Raw genomic sequence first — 15,447 nt, forward strand, 5'->3', positions numbered from 1 at the left:
GCCGTGCTCATTCGGTGTGAGCTGCGAAAGGGGAAAGATCGTACGGATGTACGCAGTAAAAACAATCGTCGGCAAGGTTTGAATTGTTTTAAAAGATTCCCGTCTTGAATCAACATAGTTATCCACAAACCGTCCTTATTAGGACAAAGGCAAAATGGAAAAAGATGGGTTGGTAATGTATATGACATAACAGGGGTGTCGTGACCACACTTCGAAGTTTTTTCAAATCTTGCAAAGCATAAATTGACATAATTTCAATGATTGTTCCTTTATGAATGAAATGACAAATTTTCAGGTCAACGCGGCAATAACTTTGCAATTTATAGAACAATTTTATATTTTTAGTTATCATATATTAACTGTCATCTCTTCCAAACAACTTAACCCTCTGCTGCCAACCACGTGGTTTTGCAGGGTTAAGGAGAATCATTGTAAAATGTCCAATACATGATTTTATGTTGTTACCTCCACTAAAACCACTTCAGAACACTCCCACCTGTCATACATGTACATTGTCTGCATGTTGAAATCATTATATGAAATTATTGACCTGTATTCAACGCGGAGAACTCGGTAATAAAATTGTTTTGCTGAATATACTAACGAACGGGATCCCCAGGAAAATTTCGCTGAGCCCGGTGAATCGAACTTAATGCGCAAAATTTAGCCATTTGAAGGAGATACAAGCAGAATTTTAAGAATATGAGCATCGCGGTTATGTCCCGGACATTACCCGCCCCTAGTTTTTCGCTAAGCGTGTTCATTTCTGTACGGAAAAGATTCCGATGGTTGTTTCGAGAGATTTTAACATTGATATTTCAAAGCAAGAAAATTGTTCATTTCATGAATGAATGTCTCAACGAGCTTAGAATCCAGCGCATCCCCTATCAACGCAGACGCCAACAACAAAGGTTCTTTTCAGAACCACCATAATTATTATAAAGAATAACTTGAAACATTCCCACATATTTCATTGAGTATCATTCGATTTGAATTACAAGTCAAACGAGTAGTCACGACACTCCGGTTATGTCCTAGACATTACCCACCCATCTTTTTTTCTTCTTGACTGGTGAAATCTCCCTCTTTTGCCAAACGTAGAGTTTTATGGTCTACAACAATGCTATGCCACCCGGAGTGCACGACCGGTAGGATACACCACGGTGGCCTATTAGTGCTTGTTTCCTGTCGCCAACAGGATACGTGCGGCAAAAGCCGACGATTGACATGCCAAGCGGTCTATGTATGTACATCAAGGCGGTGAAAAATACAGTATGCGCCATAAAAAAGGAAATCTTAATCAGCATACTTGTGTGTCCTTTTATTATAATAAAAATTCACTTCCTAATACTAACACTAAGAATTATCATTGTTTTCAACATTTTTTATTTCTAAAAATTGATCCTGCATCAAAGTAAACCATTCAATATTTGTTGAAATAATATTTATCAATTGGACAAGTTTTCTTAAAAGGGGGTGGAGATAGCATAGTTGGTAAATCGATTGCCTTGTACGCAGCTCACCGGGGTTCAATTCCCAACCCCGCACATAGGGTTAGAGATTTTTCTAAAGAGATTTCTCTAACCCGACAAAGAGGCGAATGACCCTAAGGTTAAAACCTCTATAATCAAAATAAAAAAGTTTCTTAAATACTGTGATATAGTTATTGGAATGAAAAAAAAATCATCAAATTTCCACAAACATTTAAAAAAAGAGGTCAATTAGGGAGAGATGCCGCATGTGCGAGTGAGATACTGCACCGGGTGAGATACTGCAACTCACCCGACGCGGTATCTCTCCCGAAATCACCCTATGCTATTTTCTTGTACTTCATTGTAAACCTATTGATAGTTTATTTATTTTCTTTCTTTTATTTATATTGTTTTATCTAACTTAACTAACTGCAAAGAAATCAAATTTGTTTGTGGGTAGCAAGCACTAAAACCTAGGAATATAGCGGGGATAATTATATTTGAACTTTACGAAATGACAAATATGGTCTATGTATGTAAGATCTCGTAAAGCGAGAATATCACGAACAGGAACATAGGGGGCATCTTCGGGCTCGTGAGGGATAAATTGGGATCTGCCTTCACGATATTCAGTGCAAGATCAAACAACATGTCCAATCAGCCCTTGTCCAATCTTCTGACCTCGCACAAAGCAGAAGCAAAAATAGCTACGTTATAGCAGGCTATAGGCACCAGTGAAACGTTTTGTTCTATATCAGTGCATAAACAATATTGTATCGTTGCCCCGGCTGCAGTGTGAAATGAGTTTGCCAAATGAAACAAAAGTGCCCGTGCTGCTAAATAACATGATTTCGATCGACTTTAAAAAAAAACTCGTGTTATACCCACAGTTCAAGAAGTGGAACAATTAGTTAAAGATAAAATGGAGCTTAATCTCGCTGAAGTTACGTATATTCAGCTACACCACATAAAAACTGTGTTTTGATCACTTTTAGAGGCTTAGCACAGGCAGAAAACTTCATTGCAAAAAACTACATGCAACACGAGGTCGAATTTAATAAAACCAGATGCAAGATACCCGTGCATATGGAAAACGATATGGTGGACGTGCGTATCCATGATTTGGTACTCCTAACGACGTTCGCATTGTGAGAATGCGAGTGACTAAACCAATACCTTCTTACATGACTATCGAATACAAATCACCGAGGGAAGACGTAACGTATAAGCAAACAACGCTAATCACATATTCCGGGCAGACCCCAACATGCCAATCCTGTAACCAGCCCAATACGGAAAAACATGCGCCGAAGCAACTAGTCAATACTCATCTACTACAGCCAACTCTAACAAGCAGCCACCGACACTTACACATAAACCAAAAACAACGATCCAATTAAACAATAATACAGGTACAACTACCACGACAACCGCTCCTAAACTAACAAATAGCATCACCAACAAAGAAGCAAATACTGATGAAGACGGATTTACAACAGCGACCAGTAAAAACAAGAAACAAATAAGAACCTCTGATCGTGAACAGCGAGAAAGCAGTACCGATGATGACATGGACGGGAACGATAACGCGTGAGAAGGCAAACTGAATGACCCCCATGCGGCTTGACCACCAAGGAAAAGGATCTCAACACGCAGCAGCAAACTGCGTCAACAAGATCTGGGAGATAGACATTCTTAATTCCTTTTTATTTTTACTTTTATTGTAAAAACTTAAAAAAAGAGTTGTGCTAACGCATTGAGCCGTGCCACATAAACCTTAATAAAAAAACCTGTTTTAATCCACCTAATGGTGCAATTGCGCCTTTCTCATTTATCCAAACTATGATTCATTAGCTGGTTTTGTTCAATAAAATTTGTGGAAATGTCTATTACATTCTTATTTCACTTAGCACGTATCCCACGACTACCACGAAAGTAGACTCACTGTAAACATAAAAATATAGGGGAGACCGGGGCTAGTTTGCGGTGTTTTCAGTTTCCATTTTATACCGCTTTGATGTACATAGATCTTGCAAAATAGAACATGCGGCTGTAGCATCCCTGAATTTTATCAAAGTGTTTGTTGCATTATCTTTGTTTTTATAGACAAAACTGTGACGCGGAAATCCCGCCAATTTATCCCGGCCCCGGGGTAAGTTGGCGGTAAGTATGAATACGCCAGAAAATGGAGATTCAATTATATCAAATGTCTTTTCAATAAAATTGTATATTAACCGACAATTGCCAATTTATTTCAGTCTCAATACCCCGGCATTTTACTTTGACGCGTATTCCAAAAGGATATTTTTGAAATTCTTCAGGCGATTGGCCGAATTAAATATCCCCTGCATTGACGAGATACACAAAGTTTTACTTTGGAGTGAATTCCAAAAATAAAAATATTTGATGACTATATTTGCACTGTAAATAGTAGCGCCAACTTGCCCCGCGTGCGTCACCGCCAACTTACTTCAACCGCATATATTACAAAAAACTATTTAAAAAATAACTTTAATTAAATATCTATACGGATACTGAAAGTTCTTTTCATGCACTATCGAAAAAATAAAATCAATTGAGAAAGTGTTTAAAATTTAAAAAATTTATTTGGTATGCTCGCAAACACAACATCGCTCACAACTGTTACAACGAAAACACATTGGATAATGGGTTTCACATAACTTGAGCTACACAATTAGAGGCAGCGCTATATTCGTTTTCGTTTATTTCGTTTATATGTCTAATAGAAACTAAGACAAAAAGATTCCGCTAACTTACCCCAACCACCAAATAGCCCCGGGCTCCCTAATATTTAATTAACTTAATCAATATGAGTTCAATGTTATCTTCATGTGATTATATTTTGAAATGTTGGTGAAATGGGTTTGGAAGAGGAGAGGGTGAGGGTTTAGTAGCGTGGGAGTGGAGGATGCGTCAGAAATCCTTCATCTTATTTCGGTATATAGGGTGGATGAAGAAAATGCGGATAAGTGGGTGGTCCAAAGAGAGAGGTGTGATAAAGGAGCGAGGTGTGAGGGCAAGGGTGGGGTTGGGGGTGTGCTGAGTGGCGACACAATACTCATGCACATGTTGCCTTCCATTTGAGACTTGATTTGAGAAAATCGGTTCAGTCATCACCGAAGAACCGATGTTACTTAAATTGTGGAATATGCCCGGAATCCGGGACTTCGGAAATCGTCGATAGTGGACAATATATCCAAAGAATTTTTGATTGGCAATCAGTGATCTAGATGGTGACCATTTCAATAGTTTTTAGCCTCTGCGGTGTTACGATTGTACCGATTTATATGGGAAATTCCAGTGTAACCTTACTAACCAACCTGTAACTCCGGAACCAAGAGTCAGAACCGAATGAAATTCAGCAGCACTTAATGGCATTACTGTATCTTTCATTTGAAATCAAGTTTGTAAAAATCGGTAGAGAATTAGCTGGGAAATAGGTGTGATATTTGCATAGTAACTTGGCGAGTTCCCCGGAGGCATCATGAACCGTCATAGGTGGCCAATGTGATCAAAGCTGCTTTGATTTATCATTAGTGATCCAGGTAATTTTAAACCCATTTTAATAAAGGTAATTTTAAACCCATTTTAATATGTTCTACGTCAGTTAGACATCATGGTGGTACCAGTTTAAATGGGAATTTGCTGTGAGACCGCACTCTTCAACCCGTAACTCCGGAACCGGAAGTCGGATCAACTAAAAATTCAATAGCAGCTTATGAAAGCGTTATACCTTTCAAATGAACTAAGTTTGTAAAAATCGATTCAGCCATCTCTGAGAAATTTGTGTGAGCTTAAATGACACACACATACACATACACGCATACATACATACACACACACAGACATTTGCCGATCTCGACGAACTGAATCGAATGGTATATGACACTCAGCCCTCCGGGCCTCGGTTGGAAAGTCGATTTTTTCAGTGATTGCATAGCCTTTCTTTGTATGAGAAAGGCAAAACATGTTTAATGTCTTGGTAACCTTTTCCACAACCACATCGATTATCATCTGCGAGCTCTACACGGTGCAGGTGCGCATTCAACGTATAATGACATCATGAACCTAGACATCACACAAATGATGTTTCGACTTACATCCAACCATTTGAACCATGCCTTCTTTGATCCTTTAAGGATAATTGAGTGCAACCACCGTCCCAGATCTCCATTATGCCATGATTTTGGCCTACTAGTAAGCGTCCTCTGACGAGAAGCGCAATAAAATTCATCGAGGGCAATAGGTCTTTCATAAATTTTACCGTCTAGGGCCTCCATTTTGGCTAAAGAGAAATTCCATCCGTAAATCGTAACCGACCATCTTAGATTCCGAAAAAACTGTACACATTTCACCGGCATGTAAGACTAAACATTTTTCACAAGTTTCTACATGTAGCATTTTTGAAAAAAATTAGTTCGATTGCCGTATTTTATATAATAAAACTATCTGAGAACAAGTTACAGGGAATGAATACTGTACAAAAAAAATGCACTGGAAAAAATGTTGTTTCGTTTTTCACAAAAACAATAGGCCAAAAAACCCATTTCTCAAAATTCTTTATATTTCGTCAACAAAAACCTAATAAAAAGAAACTTTTTGAATGTGATTGCAAGATGGAGCAGTTATTCGTAAAAAAAAAAATTTCTAACGATAACTTTACACATGTTTTTTTTTAATTTCATGCTAATTGACATACAAAACAGTAATTTTATTATAGAATATGATTCGAAGCGTCATTTTAAATCAAAATGCATTTAAGAAAAATCTAAAATGCGATAGACGTGGAGATATGTGGTATTTCGCTTAAACAAAGACATCGTTTAATCATCAGACCCTATAGTTCAATCATATTTTGGTTGTTTTCAAGTAGCTTTCAAATGGTTTACAATATCACCTTGATGTCAAAGGAAAAGTTGCAGGAAATCTTATAGGCCTTTTGGAAAACCTATTATGAAAAAATCGTAATAAAAGCGGATAATTGTTTTGTTAAAGCAAAATTAAAATATCTCGAGAACTTCTGCATTTCAAAAAAAATTTGTTAAGTGCATTTCGATTTGAAATGGAATTTAGAATCATATTCTATAAGAAAATTGTATTTTTGACTGCAAATAGTATGAATTATAAATATAGGGGAACCTGGGGCCATTAAGACAGTGGTCATTATAATGGGAAAACCGTGATTAAAGCAACAAATAAAAGTGATAAAATAAAAGGTAAGTGTTTTAAAAAACTTGAGGCTCCTATTTAATGGAATGATTTTTTGAGTGAAAACAGACATATTTTCGAGACGCTCACCACTTTTGTGGTGGGGCTATCCAGACTATCCTATTCCGTCAACCACCGTTCAGCGTCTTGCGGCTGCGCACAGCATTGCACACGCCACAGCAAAGAAAATACATGAACAGCCAACCGACAGCTGTGACATACCAGATTACGTTTTCGTAAAGCAATTCATTTATTTTTTTTGCTTCTTAAGGAGTGTCTCTAGTTACTAATTCATAGGTAAACATAATTCCATTGTAAAAAAATTAAAGAAAAAACGGTCCGAATTGCCCCGTAGGGTGGTCCGAATTACCCCTACATTGAAAAAGGATGGAAAACTTAGAAGTTTGCAAACCATCGCCTATCGCTCCCATTGAGTGGTGCAAATGATTCTTTTTTGGCGCCAAAATGTAGCTGAGGTTTCAAGCTAACAATTAGGACTTTTGACCGGTAACTTTTTTCACGTCTATCCATCTAAAAGGGCGATTTGCTTAAGTAGGTCCCAACAGCCCCGTGTTACCCTATGTTAAAAGTTGTTAGAAAAAAACTTTTTTAGTCAAAGTTTCTCCATGACGATCCAAATACACTTAAAAACCTTATTTACATCTCTTAAATGATAAATATTCGATTATTGATGGTTTATAATGGAGAAACGCGAATAACTTTGAAAATCGGCATAATTTCACGAATTAATTGTTTTTGTTGGAGCAAAATTACAAATATTTCAACAACTATTGTGATTTGGAAGATTTTTATTAAATGCATTTTAATTTGAAAATACACTAAGAATCATATTCTATAATGAAATTACAGTTTTGTATGTCAATTAGTATGAAATTTATTTGAAACATGTATAAAGTTATCGTGCTTGATAAAATTGAATTACAAAAATAGTTTATTTTTGTATCGCAAATTTATATCATAAATTTTTGCTTTTGTAAAAATGACACATTTTCTCAGTGCATATTTTTTCGAGAAGTATTCATTCCCTGTAACTCGTTCTCAGATAAAAACTATCTGCTAAAATACAGTAAAGGAACAAAAAATTGAAAGTAATGCACGCAGAAACGTCTACGCTCTTTTAAAAAAGTCATATTTTGTGGTCATCCAGTTTTTCATGGAATCCCTCTAAATTATCCGCTCTTTCATTACCCGGTATGGAGCAATGAATGGGAATCCACACTAAGGTAAATTGATAAGATTTGCAGCTTGATTATCAAGCTTTAATGAGCGTAGTGCTTTGATTATGCTGAGGCTAGCCGTGAGGATGAAATAATGGCTCGAGAGTAAAGTATCAATGATTTCCAGACTATGGTGAACTGCTTCCAGTACGGCTGTGTAAACAGAGGCAGGTTCTGCAAGCTTGAGTGAGATCGAGGTATTATTGTTGAAAATGCCGAAGTCAGTGGCCTCATTGATTCGAGATCTATCAGTGATATTTACTTATGAATATTTTAGGGATGTCTTGTGAGCGCAGGTGATCCGGGATTCCACGAGCTTCATCTTGCATGGACGTGTGGAAAAATAAAGTGGAATCGGGAATAACTTGTATATTGACACATGTCGGAACATAACTAGAAGGCGTTTCTTATTACATGTGATTGAACATAGTTTGATATTGAAGCTCGACAAGTCTTTCAAAATTTGAAATTACCAGTGGGTTTATAACTTCGCATCGAATAAATAAACGAGAGCAAGGATCCCAGAACCGAATTTTTAAAAGAAGAACTGACGCGAGTATTTCATAACTCATCATATGTATCGATTTAATGCAACCTAAGGCGATTCGCAAACAACGATACTGTACAAAAAAAAACTATGAATGATAGGAATATTGTACAAATCGTCTGAAGTTCTAACGATTTCCTTGTAAGTTAGCAAGCTCCCAAAAATTTATAAGACTTTCAAGATACTTTTAGGACGTCCCTAAAGCTCGTAGGATTCTTTTCATACTAGGTAGAATTTCATGATGCATTTATGGTTTACTTAAACTTTGGAATACTTTGCTGGAGTTTGCAGAACTACTCTGAGTAGCGCAGAACTTTTGACATAACCTCTCTAAAGTATACAGAAGTAACATGGAACCTGTGAAACTTCTATTAAATGTGTCGCATTTTGTTGAAGTTCACAAAATCAAACGAAAAAAAATTGATGGTAGGTGTATGTAAAATGTACGTACTATCGAGGGTACGTACTATCGAGGTATACCTGTTGAACATTTTAATAATTTGGATACACTAGCACAAATATCTCAACAACTGATTAGAAATTCAATACTTCAATATGGTATCTCCGGGTGTCTCCGGAGATTCACTGTCACACACACACCATTTTCACTATTTCGCAATGAAAATTCGAGGAAATATTGTATAATTATAACATAAATATGTGTCTTTTTAACCGAATGAACCTTACCTCTCCCCCCACCTCCTCAACTTAGTTGCTCTGTACGATAAGAAGGCACATTGTTATAAAATTGGAAATCGGGTTGAGTTTAAATCTGAAAAATATTTCTGATGCGCGCTCACTACCAATGTTACACGAAAACCCAAACAAGCTCTAACAAAAATCATTGTCTGAAGAAAGTTACCTGGATTTTCAAACAAAAAAACGTCATGAAAGAACATCCTACTCACCTCCACTACTGCAGCTCCTGGCTTTTTGGAGGACATGTTAAGGAACCTTTCTTGCGCCTGGCAAAATTTGGCAGTCTTTTTGTCGTACTTTTTCTTATTCTCTTTTACACCTCCTATATGACACTTACGAAACTCCTCCAATGGTCCCACGATCTGATCGTGCGCTCGATCCAGCTGACAGAGACGAACCGAAAAAATGAAGGAAAGAAAATGTTTTATCAAATTATGATGTGAATACTTCGTTCAGAGGCCTCACAGACAGATACAAAAGGTAAAGCTTTTATTTCCCCGCACTTGGCATATACAACTCAGATTCACACATTCCTGAACTGCAAAAAATCCGACGTAAGATTGAAGTATATTGCGTTCAGATGGAATGTGAACATATCCAGCATGTATACTTCACCCTACACTTCGCACGCATTCATTGTCGAAACAAAAGGGTAATTGCCATCACTTACCATATTATCACGCTCTTCCTCTATCGCCGATATGAGCTTACCGAACTGCTTAAGACTATCCGCTATCACCTGCTCGTCGTCGGTCTGCGTGGAACCGATGCACTCAAAGTTGAATTCGTTCAGACTCTTCGACAGAGTTCGCTGTGCCCGAGACAGATCTACAGGGAAAGAAAAAAATAACAGAAAATTTAGTGCTGAGTCGATTGACACTTTGGTCAATGGAACATTTATTTTAAAGCCTTCTTGACTGTGTTATTCACAAACCAAATTTTGAACGATTATTAGTTTTTGATGAATATTTAGGTTTTGATTTTAGTTACCGAAAAGTAAGCGGTATTATGGTCATACTCAAGCTGATCAACTCCGACGAAAAAATCTATTGGGTTTCAGCGGGGAAAAAATCACTTTTTCGCGATTTTTTTAAATTTTAGGTGAACCGAATTGGCCAAAACCTTTGTGCATTATAACGTATCATTTCAACATTTTGTAATTTTTTCATGCAAAAAAATTGACTGGCGACTCGGTGACGAAACTTTTTGTAGAATATCTCTGTAAAAACACGATATGCGGTGTTACCTGCCATTCAAAAATTACTTAACCGATTTTTTTTTCAAAATTTGCATACATTCTAAGTAAAAATACCCAACCCCTACTTTGAAATTTTGAGATAATTTTTCAATTAAGGGGTTTTTTAGTCATTTGAAATAAAAATTGCTTTTTGCCACGAAACATTCCGCCAATTTATGAGCAAACCCCCGCTTAATCACAAAATTATCTCGAAAACTCAACAGGGGTTAGGTATTTTAAACATAGAATGTGTTTGCAAAGTTTGAAATAAATCGGATAGGTAGTTTTTGAATGGCAGTTAACACCGCAAATCGTGTTTCTACCAGAGACGTTCTACAAAAAGCTTCGTCACCGAGCCGCATGTCGATATTTTGTATGAAAAAAAAACACAAAAAGTTAGTGAAATGATATATTATAAAGCAAAAAAGTTTAGGCCAATTCGGTTCACCTAAAGTTTAAAAAAAATCCATAATATCCTCTACTTTCTGGTCGATAATCTTCTCCTTTAACCTTCTTTACGTGTTGACTTTTTGTAACAAATAAGGTTCAGTTTTAAGACACATTTTCGACCAAATCAATGTGAACTTGTACCCAAACTGTTGGTTAGAATTTCAATTACCAGTTTCTGGTAAATATTATCGCTTTTGACCAAGTTGGCCAGTCGGAAAAAAAACTTCAGAATTATAGAGATTCATGAGTTAGCCAGTTTTACGGATGTTCCAGATCGCCCTTAGTTAGTATATTTTCACGTTGAATCCAGGGTCCGCATTTGAATCAGAGTATCAATATCAGTTTAGATGAAATTGTATATAAGCTTTCAAGAATATTACAAAACTTTGAGATCAGTTTCATTAATTTGTCCACATTGTCGCTTGTTCAATATTATGAGGAATACTACTGTACCCTCGGAATCGGCATCGGAATCGTTATGTGGAACATCCAAAATCGGTCGTATCATGTACAAAACTGATATGTACATTCTCATGTGACGAATTCCGCGCCAACTCGAACAAATGTTGGCAACACCCGATAAAAATACACTGAAGAAAAAAATTCAGTTTGGACAAGGAAAAAAATTTTCAAATAACTTTTTTTTCTTAAAAGTGCCCAACTTGAATTTTTGATGGTAGGTAGGGAACATAATTACCCATCTTGGAACAAAATTTTATCCAAATCAAAAATGGTTTTTTTTGTAAATCAACTTTAAATTTTTAAAATCATTTTTTTTCACTGTGGAAAACAATTCAGAATTTTTAAAATACTTTTGTTCAAAAATTTGACTAATTTTGTGAAAATCACTTCTAGAATATTTTTAGTAGGATTTGTAATTTTTAGACAATAGCCATTTGAAAAAATTTGATAAAAAGTTTGGCCCTTTTCAAAACACAGTCTAGATCATTTTTGGAAAAACAAAGTATGCAAAGTGGCTTTTCGTGAGAAAGTCTTCATGTGAAAAAAGTTTCATTAAAATCTGAGAGGATGCTGCCAACTCTGAATACGATTTGGCGCGAAATTCGTCATGTTTGTTTTGATTGTGTTTACTATTAGTATTCTGTCAATAAACCTGTGACTTATGATCACGGTTCTGCATGCATCTATGTATATCAAACATGACCTGATTCAACACCGATTCCCACTGGCCGACCTAGTCAAAAACTGTTATATTTATCTGAATCTGAAAATTGAAACTCTAACAAACCTTATTTTGCTGAAAATGTGTCATGAACACAGTTCGAAATCAGGGTCAATATGACCCACTAACACCTTATTCGTAACCTTTTTTTGTACAACCCTTCAGAAATGTCCGGAAATTTTGAATAGTATTGAAAATCGTTGCCCACCGTGAAACAGGAAAAACCAAGAAATTCCAAACGTCTAGGTGCAAAACTTAAAAATTAACCGAATTTTGAAAGTTAATTTCGGGTCGTATTGACCCCAACACCTAGAGAAGGTAAAAAACATAAGTATTCTATAGCCTCACAACAAAAAGTTATAAAGACAGAAACAGAAAATTGTGCAAATTTACACGGTATATATAGGAAGAAATTGTGTCGCGGTGTCGACAGAAACAATAAATTTCAGTATTTATTTCTTTAAATTGAAAAAAATAATAACATTTTACGAAATAATCCTAGACAGTTGATGGTTTCAACTAAGTTGTTAACTACACTTCGCAAACCTGTTTAGCTTAATGGCAGTTGGAGTATGTGTCAAACAATCTCCGGCAATTTTCTCAGAGATGACTAAACCGATTTCTACAAATTTTATTTCAAACGAATGGTATAATGATGCCATAGGCGGGTATTGAATTAATTTGATCGGTGTTGTGGTTCCGGAGTTACAGATACACTAGGAAGGCGTGTCGGTGCAACATAGTCCAATAAAAACGTAAACGTTTATATCCATAATTACATTTGAGAATTATTGCCACTTGTTTGCCATTCACAGCATAACGAATTTAAACGTGATTCACAGCTCCTCAATCACTCCCTAACTATAATTTGGCAACTATAGTAAATATCATGAAGATCAATAGTATGTACCTATTTGGCGTCGATATAAAACTCTGGTCATACAAGTCATAGGTTAGAAATTAGGGTTTCTAAATTATTTAGACCAGTAAACTCATTGTCCAAGCCTCAAAAGTTCAATATTGGTATGGTCAAATCAAGTATGGTCAATGTAGTTAAATTGACTTATGGTTATTTGATTTTATATGTAAGAAAACAAAAGGCCCGAAAAAGTAAACTAGCCCTTCTGGTTAGACAATACATCGTAAACTCACTTCTACTTGGTAAATCTATTGCTTTAATCTTTACTCAATTCAAACCTTACTCAACCGCATGATCTTCTATTACATGAACTACGCGAAAAATGGATTTGCTAATATTTTCTGATTCACCGATTCAGAAAACAGGTTTGCTTTCCATAGTTGAAGCAACAAGGTAAACAAATCCCACATCAACACCAGCATCAGCAATCGCTTTTTTTTTTCTCTCTGATGTTGCCTTTGCGAATCTCGTAAAGTTCGCGCGGCAATCGTTTTGGATTACGATCGATAGACGGAGCCAGTCGGGCTAATCAGTATGTATATAGGCTTGTCTAAGGCAGCCCTAAGTTTGCGCCGCTAAAACAACAAAAATAATCCATAAAAAATTGAAAAACGATCCATAAAAAAATTGTCCATGTTCCATAAAACAAAACTAAAAATCCATAAAACAGTGTGAATGATCCATAAAAAGGGGTGATTTGATCCATAGATTATGTAAAATTGAACCATAAAATGGTCGTAAAAGAGCACTAAAATAGTAATAAAAGAGCAATAAAAATCAACTAATGCCCCATAAAAATATTGGAAATGTTCCATAAAATGATACATTTTGCGCCATAAATTTACTGATATTGATCCATAGAATATTAACAATGTACATTAAAACACGTCGATATGTTCCATAATATCGACAAAAATGTTCCACGGTATTACAAAATGGAGCAATAAAATGTCAGAAAAAGTTCCATAAATTTGATAAAAATGTTTGCTAAATAATTTTTCTTGGTCGATAGAAGATGTATAAATGAACATTAGAAATGATTCATATATCGAACGTTAAATTATGGTTCATGGATATTTACATTACGATCCATAGGAAAAGAAAATGTAAAACGATCCATTAATATGTGCTTATTCACCAGAAAAATTAAATTTAATGAATTCATGCGAAATTGTTGCTATTCGAACTAATAATAAAGTTTATTACATTTGGTTGTAATGTCAAAGTACAACAAACAATGCATACATTATAGTTAAACTTCAGCTTCCGTATCCCACTAATCAGATAACTGACCTTAGCTAACCTGAAATCATTATGGCAACTCTTTAAACGTCATGGTAGTTATGATATTAGAGCCCTGAGAGTTATTAGACCACTGATACAGGCTGGCATGAGTCGCAAATACTATCTGAATAACTATCTGAAGCGAAAACGGACACTTTATACACGAACACTGACTAATGTGGCTACGCCACATCGCTTTCTAGTGCACTGTCCGACTTCGCTGCCGCTCAGTCGGCTTTTAACTAGCTATAGCCCCTATGTTTAAGTAAACCGGGCAAACGAGAGGATCACAGGTTTGCTTGCAATTCCAGCTACGGGTTAATCGGTGACTCGTCCAACGGATCCTCAGCGGCTTTGCGCCGCTTCGGATCCTTGGCCTCGGATATGCGGCCAAGCCGCATCACACTAGCTCCCAGTATAAGCTCACTTGTTAAAACACTGTCACTGTTATGAGAATTGTTAAGCACAACTTATTTTTTCAGTTTACCATAAAATTTCGCATGAATTCATAAAATTTATTTTTCTAGTTCATAAGCACATATTAATGGATCGTTTTACATTTTCTTTTCCTATGGATCGTAATGTAAATACCCATGAACCATAATTTAACGTTCGATATATGAATCATTTCTAATGTTCATTTATACATCTTCTATCGACCAAGAAAAATTATTTAGCAAACATTTTTATCAAATTTATGGAACTTTTTCTGACATTTTATTGCTCCATTTTGTAATACCGTGGAACATTTTTGTCGATATTATGGAACATATCGACGTGTTTTAATGTACATTGTTAATATTCTATGGATCAATATCAGTAAATTTATGGCGCAAAATGTATCATTTTATGGAACATTTCCAATATTTTTATGGGGCATTGGTTGATTTTAATTGCTCTTTTATTACTATTTTAGTGCTCTTTTGCGACCATTTTATGGTTCAATTTTACATAATCTATGGATCAAATCACCCTTTTTTATGGATCATTCACACTGTTTTATGGATTTTCAGTTTTGTTTCATGGAACATGGCCAACTTTTTTATGGATCGTTTTACAATTCTTTATGGATTATTTTAAATATTTTATATGCAAAAGTACATTTTCCCCTTGTCTAATCTGTACATTATATTTTTGTTTTCAATCAGCATAATCTAGAAATCAAATTGTTATTGTTTCTTAACGAAAA

General features: G+C 35.8%; 1 protein-coding gene across 1 annotated transcript in view; it reads right to left on the minus strand.

Annotated features, from left to right (window-relative positions):
- LOC131693368 (rho GTPase-activating protein Graf) overlaps positions 1-15,447 on the minus strand; it is a 115,773-nt gene that overhangs the window by 40,358 nt on the left and 59,968 nt on the right. The window contains exons 3-4 of the mRNA XM_058981129.1: positions 9,856-10,013; positions 9,395-9,568 (exon numbers count right to left, since the gene is read on the minus strand). Coding sequence (XP_058837112.1) covers positions 9,395-9,568; positions 9,856-10,013 — 332 coding nt within the window. The remainder of the gene's footprint in view (positions 1-9,394; positions 9,569-9,855; positions 10,014-15,447) is intronic.

Source organism: Topomyia yanbarensis, chromosome 3, assembly GCF_030247195.1.
Source record: "Topomyia yanbarensis strain Yona2022 chromosome 3, ASM3024719v1, whole genome shotgun sequence".
Lineage (NCBI taxonomy): Eukaryota > Metazoa > Arthropoda > Insecta > Diptera > Culicidae > Topomyia > Topomyia yanbarensis.